The sequence below is a fragment of the Amblyomma americanum genome, chromosome 1 (genome assembly GCF_052857255.1).
Source record: "Amblyomma americanum isolate KBUSLIRL-KWMA chromosome 1, ASM5285725v1, whole genome shotgun sequence".
Classification (NCBI taxonomy): domain Eukaryota; kingdom Metazoa; phylum Arthropoda; class Arachnida; order Ixodida; family Ixodidae; genus Amblyomma; species Amblyomma americanum.
The window spans coordinates 296,093,304-296,109,658 of NC_135497.1; the positions used below are offsets into that span (position 1 = coordinate 296,093,304).

Consider the following 16,355-nt stretch of genomic DNA (forward strand, 5'->3'; position numbering starts at 1 on the left):
CGGTTCAGCATACCTGCTCAAAGATGGCACCATGGCATGCGTGCAACCAAAGCCCCGACTCTACGCCGCGTGACTGCGCTTCTGCGCGTATGTGGGAGCCGGTCTGCACATGCCTGCGGCAACAGATGCGAGCAGGCCGAAGCACGGTGCCCAGACCTGTACCTGCCACGTGTCTACGGCCATGGTACCCGCGGTGTGCACGTGCCATAACGAGCACAGCGGCACGAATTAATAGAGACATTTAGCATAGTGCGATCTGCTTCCGCGTGCTGCCAGTGTGCATGCGCTGATTGGTTCTGACTGGGTACTTGTGCAAACAGCTGGCCAGCACTTTGGGGGCGTCCTCGGAGCTATCCGCGCATATGCAGTGGAACCACTCGGAAGCAAAACGTGCAATGCTAAATCTGTCTAATCTGAGAACGGGCGGCTCCCTTGACTTCATGAGTCTGAGCTGACTGCAGCTGCCGCAGCCGCTCTTCTCCGCATGAAATTCTCTAAACAAGCATGATGGCGTGAGCACGAAGGGGAGCTTGCACGAGACACACGGAGATTGGTGCCTGTTTCTGACACCTGACGCGAGGTGACACTGAGCGCGTGGTGCGTCCGCCTTGCATGTGTCATGTAGTCAACACTTAAAGGCAACAGCTGTGCAACGACACAGTCGCATTTAACAACAACAGTTGGAGGCACCCTTATATAGGTCTCACACTCCACAGATACGTTGGCACCACATGTTGGTTGACTCCCCAATTTCCAATGGCCATTTTTGCAGAAACTCGTCGCACGTTAGTGGGTGTGACACAGCTTCAATGCATTATCTCTCTCTCTCTTTTTTTTTTCATATAGAGGCCTTGTGTGTTTGAAAAATACGTGATTTCGAAGGTGCCTGTTGTGTCATTCAACCTCTTTTGTGTTCCAGAAGTATTCCAAATGTTTGGTTCGAAATTTTTTGCAGAAAATTACTATTCACTTCGAACAAAAAAAAACTCTTCGCTAATGTCTAGTGATAAGTTTTCTGATAGTTTCTAATAGTCTCTAATTTTCTAATAGGTTAATCGTTTTCTAATTTTTTGTGTGCAGAAGTGAAAATGTGTCGAATTGTAAAGCCACCGTGTACAGGCACAGCCAAAATAATGCAAAGCATTCTTTGTTACCTCATGCATTTCTCACGCATTTCATTGATAAAATATAAAGGTTTCGTAGGTTTACACACGAATGCTCTGGTGGCATTGGCTGGAATGTGTATTAAGTAGTCTTAATTTTTGCTAGGTAAGGCGTGAAAGCAGTTTGATTACTGAAGCATGCTCCATATTTTCATGGCCATAGCTGTACGTTGCGTCCTTTATAACAACGGGCAGAGGCCATAGGCTGCCTCATTCTCCTAGTGATGAATCCATGAATCCTGGCCACCAGGCTTTCTCTGCGCATGCACACAGAGCACAGGAGTGGCAGTAGCTACTGTGAATTGCGTGCTGCCGCTCTTTAGCTGCACTGGGATGCAGTCAGATACACCATCTGCTAATCAGACCCCGGCAGCAAAGAACAGGAGGAGTCCGTGGCTCTTCATGTCTGATCAAGCATGCTATCTTGAGTTGTCAGCTAGTGCCAGCTGTCAGTGCCAGTAGTGGCCATCTTGAAGCCTGAGCACATGAGTTTACATGCATTTTTCTTTTTATAAAGGATCAGCGTTCACATTGTCTATGAGACGCCATAGTTTTTTTTTTCTGCTTCATTAATGATATACAGTAAAAGCTCGTTAATTCGACACTGACGGGACCGCAAAAAATTGTCGAATTAACCGAATGTCGAAATATCGAATGAACCACAAAAAACATGAAATTTGCCCCAGCATGACATACCTTTATTTGGCAAAGAAGTTTGTTATTGTCGTCTGCTTTTTCGGGCGAATTTGAGCGGCTACAATAGCTCTAACAGCTGCCAGATGCTCCGCGGCACGCGAACCATCCGGAATTTGTTCACAGAAGTCTTCCAGCACGGACAAGGCTTCTGCGGCTTCTTTCACCGTGCGCTTCGGCGTTTGGGGCAGGTGCTCACAAGCGTCATCTTCCAACGAATCGTCGTTGTCGGCGCCTGTCACTTCTTGGATGATTTGGTCCTCGGTCAGCTGACCGGCAATGGCGACACCATCATCGATGGACACGTAATCCGCGAGCCGCACGGCAGGAGGCAAAACGCTGTCGAAACAGCTGTCGTCTTCTGTGGTTGCGTCAGCTGCTTCTGTCGGCAGTTCTCCCACACCGCAGTTCGGTTGCACAAAACCGCTGTGCCGAAAGCAGTTCGCAATAACTGCTGTAGGCGTGTTGGCCCATTCGTGCGCCAGAATGTTCAAAGCGCTGAGGAGCATAAGGTCGTACTTCTTCCCAGCTTCCATACAGAGAAGCATGCGCTGCAATACATGCTTTCTGTACTTGCATTTTATATGCTGGATTATGCCCTGGTCCATGGGCTGAAGTGCTGCAGTTGTATTCGGCGGGAGGAACACAAGCTTAATCCATTCCAGGCCCGACACCTTGCAGTGAACACTGCAATTGTCCACAACCATGAGGACCTTCCGTTTCTCAGCTCGAAAACGCCGATCCATTTGATGAAGCCAGGACTGAAATATGCTGGACGTCATCCAACCCTTCCTGTTGCCTTGGTATTCAACCAGAAGGCGCCGCGCGTTCTTGAAGCACCTCGGCTTCTGAGCCTTTCCGATCACTAGGAGAGGCAGACGCTCTGTTCCCGTCATGTTGGCGGCAAGTAGCACAGTGACCCTTTCTTTGCTTCTTTTCCCTGCTGTGCAAGGGTCACCTTTAAAGGTGATCGTCTTATCCGGGAGTGCTTTAAAGAAAAGCGCTGTTTCGTCGGCGTTAAATATATTCGGAGTGTCGTACGCAGCTAGGTGTTCACGAAGCCCGGTGATCCGCCACTCCTCGATCCTGTCTTCGTCCACGGATGCTCTTTCGCCACACACACTCTTAAAAGTCAGATTGTGACGGCTTCTGAAGCGAGCAAGCCAACCTTCAGAAGCTTTGAACTCTTCAAGGTTCATTTTTGTGGCGAACCTTTCAGCCTGGGCACAAATTAATGGCCCACTCACAGGGAGGTAGGCCTCACGTGCGTTTCTAATCCATCGCATTACGGCTTCTTCGAGTTCCGGGTGGACCGCAGTCCGCAGTCGTTTCCTTTTGTCACCGTAGGCTTCACTGTCAAACGCCTCCATAATGCTGTTTTCATTCTTCACGTAAGTGGCCAAGGTGGTTCTTTTAACATCATACTTGACCATCACGTCAGAGCGTGAAACACCATCCTTCAGCACCTTCAATATTTCCACTTTCGTGGCTAGGTCCTTCGCCTGGTTGTACTTCGGCCGCTTTGCCGGTGTCGCCATCGGAGCAGGACGTGATGGCGAGGCGCGCAGGCACGGCGCGCTACGCACTCGAAAACAGCGCAGTAAACACGCTGGCAAAGCACGCAATATCCAGAAAAGGCGTGTTAGGGTTCAATAACCGCGATCGTAGCAGCAAGAAACACGGGGCAACGACGACACACGCCAAAACGAGACTTGTTGAAGATAGGGTTAACACGACGACTGAGCACGACTGCAAGAGGCAACGAAGCACAAAGAAAGACACCGGGCGCTTCGGCCACTGCTAACCTTGCTTCCCTTGCCCTCTCTCGCACTGCTGATGACGTTGACCGTACGGATGGCCTACGCTACATTCTTTTTTTCCAACTTTACAGTAGCGCCGCTCTTGGCGGGCCGTGGAACTAGGTCGAATTAACCGATGGGCGGTAAAATTTGTCCGAATTAACGAGAGTTTTGCCCCATGGACTCCTATATATAATTGTAGGGACCATGCGTGCAGGTCGAATTATCCGATTGTCCGAATTAACGGGGGTCGAATTAACGAGCTTTCACTGTAGTACCACTCACGTCATGTGACATGCTCTCCAAATAGAATTGTCTCAGCATTGCTGTATTTCCACTGCTATATTTCTGGAGGGCTGCAAGGTACATTGTTGTGCCCCATAACCAAGTGGTAGGACACAGTGTAAGTTGTCGTGTGTCATCTAGCCAAGATGTTCAATAGAATGTACTTGCATCACTCTTAAAACAAAAGAAATCATTGACTGTGTTGTACAGTAAATATACCTCCTTGCAAATACCGCTCGTGTGCAGGTACGACTGCTGACAAAGTTCACTCATGGAACTGCACACTGTCCTCCTGTTTGGCATGCTGCTTTTAACTTAACTTCTCATGCTACTACTTGAACTCCTCTTTGCGGTGTTTTAGTTGTCCGTTGCATTGTCTTGCATGCACCAGTCAGTGATTAGTTTCGCAGTCTGCAGAAGTTATTAGAAGCATGTAGACATGTTAGTTGGAACTTTGTGGAGCCTATTTATTTGCATGAGATTTTTTTATATGCTGAACTGGCGTAATGTTCTTCGGATTGTGCTGCCAGGCTATATAGTACTGCATTGTGTGAAAGTTGTGATCATTAAAACTGCTGGTGACTCTTGGAAAGTTTTTCTTGCTCAGAACATGCCAGAACTTTCATTGAATTGTCAGATTTTTGTAGAATGCACTCAGAAGTGTCTTTATTGTAACGCTGACAGAATCTTGGCTGCTAATAGTATGCTAGGCATATACTTGACAGTAGTACACAGCAGTGACAGTTTTCATAGCATGCCAGCATTAGTCCAAATTCTATATTCTAATTTGCTGCTGATTTGCTAGCTGCAAGACTAGCATGCTTTCTTTTTTGCTTTTTTTTTTTCAGTTATCACTTGAAAGTCTGCAGTTGCATTCCACAATAATGAGGTTGTGCTGCTTCCTGGCGATGGCTTTGTTCAGACACGATCATATCTCCTCCTTAACCTGCCACACAAAACAACTACATGTCGTGTGTATTGTGATGGTAGCTGAGAGGTAGCGTGGATTAACATCTCAAGGTGCATAGCTAAAAGCATGTGATCTAATGATCTAATAATTGTTATTGGGATTTCAACCAGTGTTTGTACTGCCAAAAATTGAATGGTGTTATAGTTAATGCTTGGCAGGTAAGTATTTGAACATGAAAACTGTCAGGTGTAGAGCTATTCAGTTTGCTGCTTTCACCGAAGTGTGCTGTCTTAGAGGTCTATGGAGTTGTTCTTCTGTCCGTATCTTGTTTATGCATGTTAGTTTTACTACGGCATGCCTTTTTTTTTGTTAGGTTCTCTTTCCTCTTTTGTCCAAGTTGATGGAGAATGTGAGCCCCAATGACCCTGTTGGAATGGAAGAAACCAGAATGAGAGGTGCTACACTTCTATGCAAGGTAAGTGTTTGCTACATGCTGGGTAGTTGCTGGCTATGGAGGAAGGAAAAATGAGAGGAGTGGCTATGACATCACTGTTCGTGAAGCCGCCTGGCACCTGGAAGATTAGGTCATGCCATTTATGTGAGGTGACTCCCTTATTTCTTCCTCGTGCTTCTCTGTTGCTTGTGGTTACACTAGCGGCCTTCAAACCCAATGTTTCTATCGTATGCTTTTTTCTTGCTCTCTTTGGCCTTACACACGCAATTTCTATATTCTAACTGACAGAAATTGGGAATGGTCAAAGTGGTTGCCGCAAAACAACCACAGCGACACGTGGCTCGCAACTTAGCCCGTTTTGCTATCCTCCACATGCCGGACCACTTCCTTGCGTGCAGCATCTCTTATCGTTGTGATTTAAAACGAGAGGATCGCTGCCAGTCAGATGCACAGCCTGTTGCCTGCATCGTGGCACGACTTAATGACGTGCCGTGTGGTGTTTGCACTTCTTTTTTTGACCTGCAAGCTTGCAGCGGCGACACCGCGGCAGCACTCGATGGCTGTCAGTGCAGTGTTTTTATGCGAGGCCTAGCATTACTGCTCGCGGGCTTTTTTCCTGCATGCTGGAGGTTGATTCTGTGAGGAAAGAGCAAGTTAACTCCTGTGTCAAGTGCAAGATAATGGCATTTCTCGCAGTGTTTTGCTGCGAGTTTAGATGACCAAGAAATTCGTAAGGTTTAGGAGGTTGAAACAGTGAAAGTGCGATGTGAATTTAATTGAATAGCAAATACTATTCGCAAACTACTTGAATTTTCGAGTATTCAAACACCCCTACTTTTTTTAAATTAACTATTGGGTATCAGTGTCGGAATCTGAAAAGCTTATGTACTTTGAAATTTTGTAGCCACCGTTTAAATTCTACTATGCATTTTTTTTTTTTTCATTTCTTGCTCCTCCATTGCCTGTTTCTCTTCTAACCTCCTCCCCAGCACGTAGGCAGTTCTGAACATACTAGCCGAAGCTCTTCAATGACGACCTTTCTTTCTCTCTCACATGAAGGTAGTGTAATTATTGTCACTGAAATTGTTTACTGTGTTTTTCTTGTTCTTGCATCTAGGTGTTTTTGCAACATTTGAATCCATTGCTGTCCTTGCCTACCTTTACTGCCTTGTGGTTGACAATCTTGGATTTTATGGACAAGTACATGCATGCTGAGGACAGTGACCTTCTCGTAAGTATTCAGTATTAGTGGCTGCTTGCTTGTAACTTGAACCCATCACTCTGTTATCTTTTGACGCTATCTGTCTTAGGGATTGCTACTGTTCTTTAGCATGATTCTAACTTACATTGCTGCTGGAAGAATGCCTTTTCATGGCAGCCCTACACATATTGCTCAGATTTCAGTGTACATAGCTTTTTAGTGCGATTTAGAATAGAATGATGCAATTACCTTTTGTATAATATGAACTTAAGACAAAGGAAGCAATGCTGATAAGTCACCACTGAGCATCAAGGTTCAACTGCTAAAATGAAATGCTCGCATCAAGTTTATTCATGTGGTTGCTGTTGCAGATGCATGATTTTTTTTTTGTGGTTGTGAAGTGTGTTTGCACCTCTCTTAAGGTGGCCTTTGCTTTGTCTTCTTTGCTCTGGTAGAGTGAAGCTATACCAGAGTCCCTAAAGAACATGCTGCTGGTTATGGACACAGCAGGAGTTTTTCAAGCTGCTGGGGAGGAGCTTGAGAACTCATCGTCGGGCTACACTCAGCTCTGGACAGTCACATGGGACCGCATTGACAGTTTTCTGCCGCGCCTGAAGGATGAGGTATTCAAGCCACCACCTCGCCCTCCCACTCCTCCAGCCTTGCCCTCGACCATTCCATGTGAAGAAGCAGCACCAGAAAGTGGCTGCTCCAGTGATCAGGCTGTACGAACAGCTCAAGAGGAAGACTCTTATGAGCTGGTCTCTGTGATGGGTATGTAGGCCCTTTTTTTTGGTCAGAGAACTAAAGATGCTAAGAGCTATTTGCTCACTTGTAAAATGGGAAGACGTGCAGTTAAGTCCACTACAGTGGAACCTCGCTACAACGAAACTGACGGGGCGCGCGAAAAATTTCGTTGAGGCGAAAACAGCCCAAAAACACTGTCAGCTTAGACAACATAGTCCCAAAACATCATTTATTTCCAGAGAAGTCTGTCAGCTTCTTCAACTTTTTTTTTTTTTTGCCATGAGTGCCATGGCACGACTTTCGCACTCGGTGAGCAGTTGCATCACGACGTCGTCATCATGAGCACCAATAAATCTGTGGAGCACATCAAATGCTTCCTTCCATCACTTTTAGTGCAGATGGTGGTGCTAAATCCTCTGCATCGCTGTCATCATTCGATGCTGCGTCGCTGTGGCGAACGCCCTCAATTATGCCTTCATCACTCAGCTCTTCGGAAGAAAGGAACTTCGGCGCATTAGACAAAGTCGTCATGCTCATGTTGATTGCAGCGCACAAGCACGGGTGAAAAAAACTAGGGCAAACGCGCTGCTGCTGTTGCCAGGCTGCTGCGTCCTTTGGCAACAGATTGGTTGCGGCTCTGGCTTGGAAGAAAACGGGAGCTTGGACCCATGCCTTGTCTCAAGGCAGCCAGCCCGACTGTCATCACTACCAAGCAATGGTGGTCTCCATGTGCGTTTGAATGAGTGGATCAATTGGTTCCAGCGAAAGTTTAGTGAAACAAAGCCGCGTGGACCAACGGAAGTACGCAGATGGGCGGCGATATGCTTGTCTTATTGTAAGATAGTTTTAAACCCAGCTTTGCATAGCAAACATTTCATTGAAGCGGAAGAGCTCGCCAAAAATGGTTTTGTGGTGAGAAATTTGTTCCATTACTTTCTGTGGCGAGCTGACGGGGAATTGGAAACATTTCGTTGAAACGACGTTCGTTGTAGCGGGTTTCGGCTGTAGTGATAACTGGGCTGTCATGCACCATTCAATCATTCCTTACTGATATTCCCAGGACTTCGATTCTTTGCACTACCACAGCTTTCATGCTTAGTGGAAAACCTAGCAGTCGCAGGGCCTTTTGGTTATGGCAGAAAATGGTCTTTTTTGTGCGTACTTCTCTGTTTTTGCTGCACAGTTGTATGTAGGATCCTCAGAGGAAGGCGTACCAACATTGCTGCTTGGTGTTGAGATGCGGTTTTGTGATCAGGAAACGCTGCACACTGTCCAGACTTCAGGCGTACTTGCTGAAGCCATATTCTGAGATATATTGTAGGCTGAACAAAAAGTAACACTTGGCTGGCTGCGTCAGTGGGGATTTTGGAGGGGCAGTGGTAAGCTGTTAAAGGTCTCGAAATTGACTGTATTGCTCATGGAGACAACTTTTTCTGCTCTTGGCCAAGAGATTCACCAAACATGATTGCTCAGATTTTGGCCAGGTACTCCAAACAGTTTTTCGTGTGTAATGTTTGGTCTGGTTTAAAACAGTTACAGTAAAAGCTCATTAATTCGACTTGTATTAATTTGGAAGTCTGGATCATTTGAACTGCCGGTGTGGTCCTGGCCAGCATCCATGTAAGTCTATGGCACCACACCCGCTAATTCGGATGCTATGGGTCTCGCATTGGTTGATTCGAACATGCTCCCGAAGGAGACCTCGTCCAGACATGAGCAACATGGCAAGAGGTCACTGAAATAGCCGTACTCAAAACGTGAATTCCATGCTGCAGAGTCACTCGCGTACTTCTGACGTTTGTGCAACAGCAGGCGCTACAACAAACGGATGACCCCATCTCCGAGAACAGTCAGACTGCTCAGTTTCGGTTTCGCTTTACTGAGCTTAGGGCCAGCCCACAGTGATGGCGGTTCAATCAGCCAACATTAACCACCCAATTGACACCAGCTGCTTGCCATTTCGTACGCTGATTGTTGGTCCACTGGTGTTTTCTTCCTTTTTTTCCCGCCACTGAGAATTTCTCTCGCTTCCATACGCGTGGTTCCACCCTTCCAGTGTGCCGAAACTGTGCATTCTCACGTGACATTCACCATTTGTAATGTGAAGCCTCCTCACACACAGCGGTTCCACTTCAGGGGTGATGTTACATGGTAGAGGTGAAGCTCCGTAGTGTTGCGCCGTGAATGGTGCTAGGGAGGAGGTTCTTATGGTTTTGGAGCAGTTCTGCTTCAACCCTCCTGACAATATGCACGCAATAAAGCATTGATAGGAACGTAAAAGATCATTTTCTCATCTCAAAAGCAAGTAACCATTGTTCAGTCTTTTACCAAAAAAAATTGACCTTGGTGCAATCAGTTCTTAAAAGGTTTTTTGGGGTCATTCGATAATTTGAACTTTCGACTAATTCGAACATTCTTTCCGGTCCCTTGAAGATCGAGTTAACAAGTTTTTACTGTACTAAATATTTACTTGGCATTCCTATGTGGGCAATAACAACTGTTGTCACTTTCACTTTCTTTTTTTATTTTCGCGTGCAAAAGCATATTCAGTTCATACCTAAACATCAGCAGCCTAGATTGAGGGCCATTGCTCCTACTGTCGCAGTTCACCGAGATTGACAACTTGGAGTACAGTAGCAAAACCCGAAAGAAAGCACCATAGCTTATGAATCAGTGAACAAAAACATAACCAATGAAACTTGATAGATCAACGTTTTTATTTGCCCTTTTGAATCTGAAAAGAATCAACATAGCAACAGCAGCCTTATTATTTGTGCTTGCCTATCCACTTCAGCCTTATGCATGTGCTGGTTTTTTGTTTTGGCCTCTTGCGATTGCCATTTTACCTTGCATTTTTGCTTTATTCATGGCCACCTCTTCTTGGTGCTGTGAGCAGATGTATATCTGTCATTGCTTTGTTGGCTTTCAACCAGCTGTAATTGTTGAAACACTCCATGCTGTGCTATCTCTGAATGTGCTCCTTCCAAAAACTGCATTTGGCCGTTCTGGAAATTGTCAGGTGGAGGCCCACGTCCGTCCTCTGAAAAAGTATTTGGAATGTGTGAGTGGTGAACAAACTAAAGCCACCAAAAAAAACTAAATTGAGAGCCTTTAGAGTGCACTGCTGCATAGGATGGCGCTGCTTCTAAAATCCTGTTACAGAGGCTACATTGGTGCTGGCAGCAGCACTTGGGTCAGCTCGCATTGTGCAAAGTGTGCGCTGTTGCTGAAAGCATGGAACACGCGTTTGCCTGTTGCTATACAGCCTCCATTCTGAATGTGAGGCAGTTGGATGGTTTCCTTCACCAGCATGAAGACCAGGATTCTGGCCGTTTTCTGCAGGTTGCAATATTGTCACTACCTAATGAGAGCAGTCGTATCTTGTATGTATGGATCGCAGAATTCGCAAACATTACAGTTTACGTTAGGTGATGTTTTTGCATTAATATTTGGTTCAATGTTTGGCTTATTTTTTTTATTGATTCGATTCAAGAGCTGCCGTACAGTTCTTTTGCACCTCTGCTCAGCAGATTTTTTTTTCTGTTTGTGTTTTTGACATTTTACCAATACTATGTGCTTGTGCTAGTCTAATGTGCTAGCTATGAAGGCTGAAGGCTTCTTCCTTGGTTCCTGAATATTCATGCATGAATAACTGTTTTAGAGAATGTGCATTATGTCCAATTCTGTTGCAAGAGAGGTTGGGTGTATTTCTGGATAAATTGCAAATAGTTCCTGCATGTTTGCAAAATGAGTACAAAGCTGGGGGAAGACTACCCTGGTTATGAGCAACAGGTACACAAAACTCGTTGCAAGGTAGTGGCACATTTGTGGCACTAGTATAAAAGAGCCTTACAAGTCCCTCATAGGAGCTTCAGGGCAGCAGTACTCATGGTTTGACATGTATGCCATGTGGGCGTGGAGCTTATGCATCCATTTGTAGAAATCATTAGTGAATCAGCAATATATCAGTGTTCAGCAAGTGCATGTTTCAAGTTCTGTATTATGCCTTATTTCACTGTCACATTTAACTGATTTTTATTCCTTGCATCCATCTTATAAATCCGTGCTCATGTGCCAGTTCTGAGTAGCAAGCAAAATCGTTGCTTTTTGGGCACCTATCCCTGCATTGGTTGTAGCATGATCTGTTGATGGTCAGGGTGCATTGTTAGGTGCAACATTGTCTTTTTCAGTGGCTGTCACGCACATTGGGGCTACTGATTAAACTGGGGTAGGTGCATAGAACTCCTGTACTGCAGCATATACCAGAACCATTGGAAATTTGTGCATTTACAGTACGGTCCACTGTTAGAGGGAACATCCCACAGCGTGACTGCCACGCTCCGTGAAGTGCCTCCTTTGATAACTGGCGAGGATCGGTGACACCAGGTGGATGCGCATTTAGTGCGGAAGGAGTCAGCCTCGCATCAACTGCCGTGGCACTGTCCCAGCACTTGGCTTGTGGAGGTACAAAATCTCGAATGCGAAGGCAGTGCTTAAAATAAAAAGTAGATTTTTCTCGCAGCTACATTACAAATCAGTATTTCTGCTATATATATTTCTTTTTCAATTCTGCTGAAGCAATTTTTTCATGATACAAAAGGGGTGCAGGGGAGATATCTCTAGTTCTTATCCACTTCTTGCTCTAAACCTGTGAACACCTCCTGTTGCTGCAGCGGGGTGATTATTAACTGAAAGCATAAGAAGCCTGTTGAAGAGTTTTCCCTGCTTTGAGCGCTATTTTGTCGCTGTCACACTCTGTCGCTGCTTGGTGTGGTGTGTGTTTGTATAGAAATCAAAGCATGTGTGGTCACATACGCACGCCATGGGAATCATGGTCATTGGTCATGCCGTGACATGATCATCGTTGTGACGTCACGTTAATTGCTCGTGATTGGTGTGTGTGGAAGCCGTGTCATGTATAGAGATGAATGTGTGTGCATGGTGATGTGTGTTAAGCATTACACATGATGTGTAGTCATGACAAGCATTTGGCATCAGTACTCATGACTGAGCTAGCGTGACATCACATAGTACACGTTTTGGGGTTTTAATCGGAAAGATAAATACGTTCTCCTTGCTTAGTTGCGGTTGACACAGTTCAAAATCGCCAGACCCCACCCCGTGATCGCGTACGCTACCAAGCGCACGTCAACCACGGTGGGCCTTGCTCTGAGGGAACAAAGGAACGACACACTAGCTGACACAAACAGGCATTTATTGCTACCGCAACAATAATGCCAGCTAGCAACAAAATACGCTAAGGAATTGAGATCGTCCGACTCGCCAGCAAACTTAGAAGCGAATGTTCGCCCGTGCTAGGGCAAGGGATACTTCGAAGCCGGACGGGACTAGATACGGGAGCAAGTCTCCCTGCCACTTCCTCGCCCCGCTGGGGAAGAGCGGAGCCGCATGCGAAACGTCCGTGCGAGCAGCAGTCATGGCTTCCGTGTCGCTCTCCCTTGTTAGTTAAGGTAACTAAACAGGGAAAGTCACATGGCGTACCTCTCCTGAGGCGGAGCCATGGGAGGGTGCACCGCAGGAAAGCAAACCACAAGGGGAGGCTGCGGGGCTGAGTCCCCACTACGTGACGCCACCAAGCTGGAAATGACATTACCAAACCGGAAGTGATGTCCGTAAGTGGCCTCACAAAACGGGAAGACACGCGCTGAAGTTACGCCTTCTAACCAGAAGTAGCAACAGCTAGTGATGGCCCTGACCTGGAAATGACATTACCAACCCGGAAGTAACGTCAACAAACCATGAGGGATGCGCGGAAATTATGCCGTCAAACCAGAAATGGCAACCGGAAGTATTGCGACAATAGCCGAACGGGTTCCTTGTGCTATCGAAACCAAGTCTGCGCATTATCTCGCGTCCGCTAATTTTGATGCGCTAGCACAACGAACCCTTTGAGGCATTGCTGGAAGACTTCCAGTCTGGTTACGTCTACCAGTCACACTTCCTATTTAGTCACGTCACTTCCAGCTGTCACTTCCGGTTTAGTGACATCACATGGTATGTGACTTCATGTTCGCTCAGCATGACAAGTTATGACATGCTTGTCACGACCAAGCATCACGTGTCGTGCTCAGTATTTCGTTACACATACACACACTAATTGCTACACAAATACAACAGTTTCCATGCACATCAGTCGACAGCAATAAATTGATAGTCATGATGGCTCATGCCATGACATGATCATTAATGGCTGTGCCACCTGGCATGCATAATCATGCAACTTAAGATAACCACACATACCTTGATTTCCACTACGAACACACAGCACACTTAAGTACAGACCGCGTGTGACAGAGAAACAACAACGCTCAAAGCCAGGAAAATGCCTCAACAGGCTCCTTATGCTTTCGCTCAGTTAATCGGCCTGCTGCAGCAACTGGAGAGCAGAAAGTTGACTAGAACTAGAAATGTCTCTCCTGCACCACTTTTGTATTGCAGAAAAATTGCTTCAGGAAAATCAAAAATTAAAGAAATACCGTATTTACTAGCGTAATGAACCCACTTTTTTTTTCCAGAAAAGTTGACATCAGTTTGGGGGGAGGGTTCATTACGTGAGGGAAACAAGTTTCCAGCAGATTTTTTTTTGGAAGGGTCGAGATTTCATATATCTCCTTCCGTCCCTCCAGTCATCAACAAAGGCACGCGGTCAGACGCGTTCGTGCCGCTAGTGTTTAGCATCGTTCACTTTGACGCGATTGGGCAATTTTGTGCCAGCCGGGGGTGCCGGCCAATAGCGGCGAGATAACGCGAACGTGCTGAACACCGGCCCTGAAGGTCAGACGCGCGTTTTTGAAGCGAAAAGCTTCACTAGGCTCGTCAAAACCAGGCTTCGCGTGAGCCACACTACAGATTTGCCACAGCTGCGCATGCGCGAAACCGAGTGACGTCACGCGGAGCGCAGGTGGCCCCTGCTGCCGCAGCTGTCGTAGCCACCGTGCGCTCACTCCGTCGTCTGACCGTGAAACCGAGTGACGTCACGCGGAGCGCAGGTGGCCGCTGCTGCTGCAGCGGTCGTCGCCGCCGCGCGCTGCCTGCGTCGTCTGACCTTTCGCCATGGAAGGAGAAGAAGACCCAGAAGTGGCAGCGTGGGAGTTGGCTCAAAAGCAGCATGTATGAAACCTTAAGCTAAACCACGAGCATCGCCACGAATCTTTTCGCTTCGAGATATCCAGACTTAACACTTTAGCTAAGCCTCAGCCCAATTTTTTTACTGCGAGGTTAAAAACAGGACAGTGACAAGTGTCTAATGCGAATGTTTAAGCTTCAGCTTAGAGCGCACAACGTCTTGGCGCTCTGCCAAGTTCGCCGAGCGCGCTGCCACCCCCTCCTCCCCCCGTTGCAGGAGCTGCCCTCAAAATATAAAAAAACAACTGATGTTATCGGCGGTGGGCAGCAGCTTGGCGCTGCCGAGGTCCGCGCTGCGCGCGCTCGCCCCCCCCCCCCCCACCCCCACCCCTCGCTTCCCCGCACCCCTCTGGCAGGAGCTGTATTCAAAATATAAACAAACAAGTGGTGATGTCGGCAGCGGGCAGCATCTTGGTGCGCTGCCAATGTCTGCGCAGCGGACGGCAGCGAAAACAGGAACTCGCTAGGCTATGCGAGTGGGTTCATTACGCGGCGGCGGCTAAATACGGTATATATCCCAGAAATACTCATTTGTTATGTAGCTGTGAGGAGTTCTTTTTATTTTTAGTATACACTTTGCATTCGAGATTTTCTACCTCCGCAAGCAAGCGCCAGGGGAGCACCGTAGCAGACGAAGCAAAGCTGACTTCACCTTCCACACTCATGGTGCGTGCGCCTGGTGTCGCTGATTCTCGCAGGTCATCAAAGGGGCGCTCCGTTGAACGCGGTGGATGTCCCCTTTTAACTGCGGAGTGTAGCACCACATTTATCTCACTGGTCCTGCTTTCATGCTATGCTTTTCAGTGGAAGATCCAAGCTTTATGGAACGGCGGCCCTCTAGTGCCAGTGTTGGAAGTGAATGCAGCAGTATCACTTTGGGGGCAAGCCAGACAGGTTTGGCTGGAACCATGGCATTTTCGGAAATCCCAGCGGGGCCTGTGGCAGCCCCTGTGGATCCAGTGTCCCCCCCTCACTCGGTGATTCTACACCCACCATCACTGTCACCACCACCAGTGCTTCCCACTGCTGTACCACCAACGGCTACACCTGTACCACTGGTTATTGACCCAATTGTCTTTTGTGAGCAGCATCATTCGGTGTTTGCACCAAGCCAGGTAGGCACATCTTTCTTTGAAGCGCTTCTGGTGGAATTTTTCATCTGAACGAGTGTTTAGTCATTAGTGTACTTTATGTAGTCTTTGATGTATAGTATTAGGTCTTAGTCAAGAGTTCAACATAATTTCGCTCATCCAGTACCATAATGGAAACCAAGAATTGCTGTCACTGACCTAGTCAAAAATGAAGTCATCCTTTCTGACTTGGTCAGCTCTTACAATTAATTTCGAGTTTTAAGTCTTGGAAGTATGGAGTGGAAGGAAAAAAAGCACAGGAGAAAGATGTGCTTATAATAATTGACTATGAAACATTGATAAGATATTTTCTGTGAGGAGGAAAGAGGTAAATAAAATGTGTGGAGGTAGCATACAAGTTCTTTTGTAAAATCATTGAGTAAATATGCAAAACAGGTTTGTTTTTTGCCTGCTGTGGTTATAAAACAGCTATTATATTAAGTATCATGACCATTAAGGCAGTATGTGTTCGAATTTTAGAAACTTCTAAGTAGTTTATGAAAAGTATAGTGGTCTGTAGCTTTAGTCTGAGGTTCTACGTTTTTGGAATTTGCATTCATTCAGCTTGAAAGAATTGTAGGACTCGAATCACGGAACGCATTTTTTCCCTGTTACAGAGGGCGCTTCACAGGATCTAAATTTTACAAAAATAAGTCAACACATGGTAAAATAAAAGATGTTGGCAGGAGACAGCCATTGTTAACTGTAGACATCAGTTTCAGAGTGATTATACATTGTTGACTTTGTAGTCCACTATTCGTAACTGGTTCCAGCACTTTCTTTTTTACTTTCTTGGTTGCAAGTTTGTTGGCTGTTATGCTTTGTGA

At 46.4% G+C, this 16,355-nt stretch overlaps 1 protein-coding gene across 2 annotated transcripts in view; it reads left to right on the forward strand.

Moving 5' to 3' along the window:
- garz (Sec7 domain-containing protein garz) overlaps window positions 1-16,355 on the forward strand; it is an 82,952-nt gene that overhangs the window by 65,756 nt on the left and 841 nt on the right. For both annotated transcript variants that reach the window (XM_077649563.1, XM_077649564.1), the window contains exons 30-33: window positions 5,224-5,325; window positions 6,422-6,535; window positions 6,961-7,279; window positions 15,203-15,513. In XM_077649563.1, the coding sequence (XP_077505689.1) occupies window positions 5,224-5,325; window positions 6,422-6,535; window positions 6,961-7,279; window positions 15,203-15,513 (846 nt within the window). The remainder of the gene's footprint in view (window positions 1-5,223; window positions 5,326-6,421; window positions 6,536-6,960; window positions 7,280-15,202; window positions 15,514-16,355) is intronic.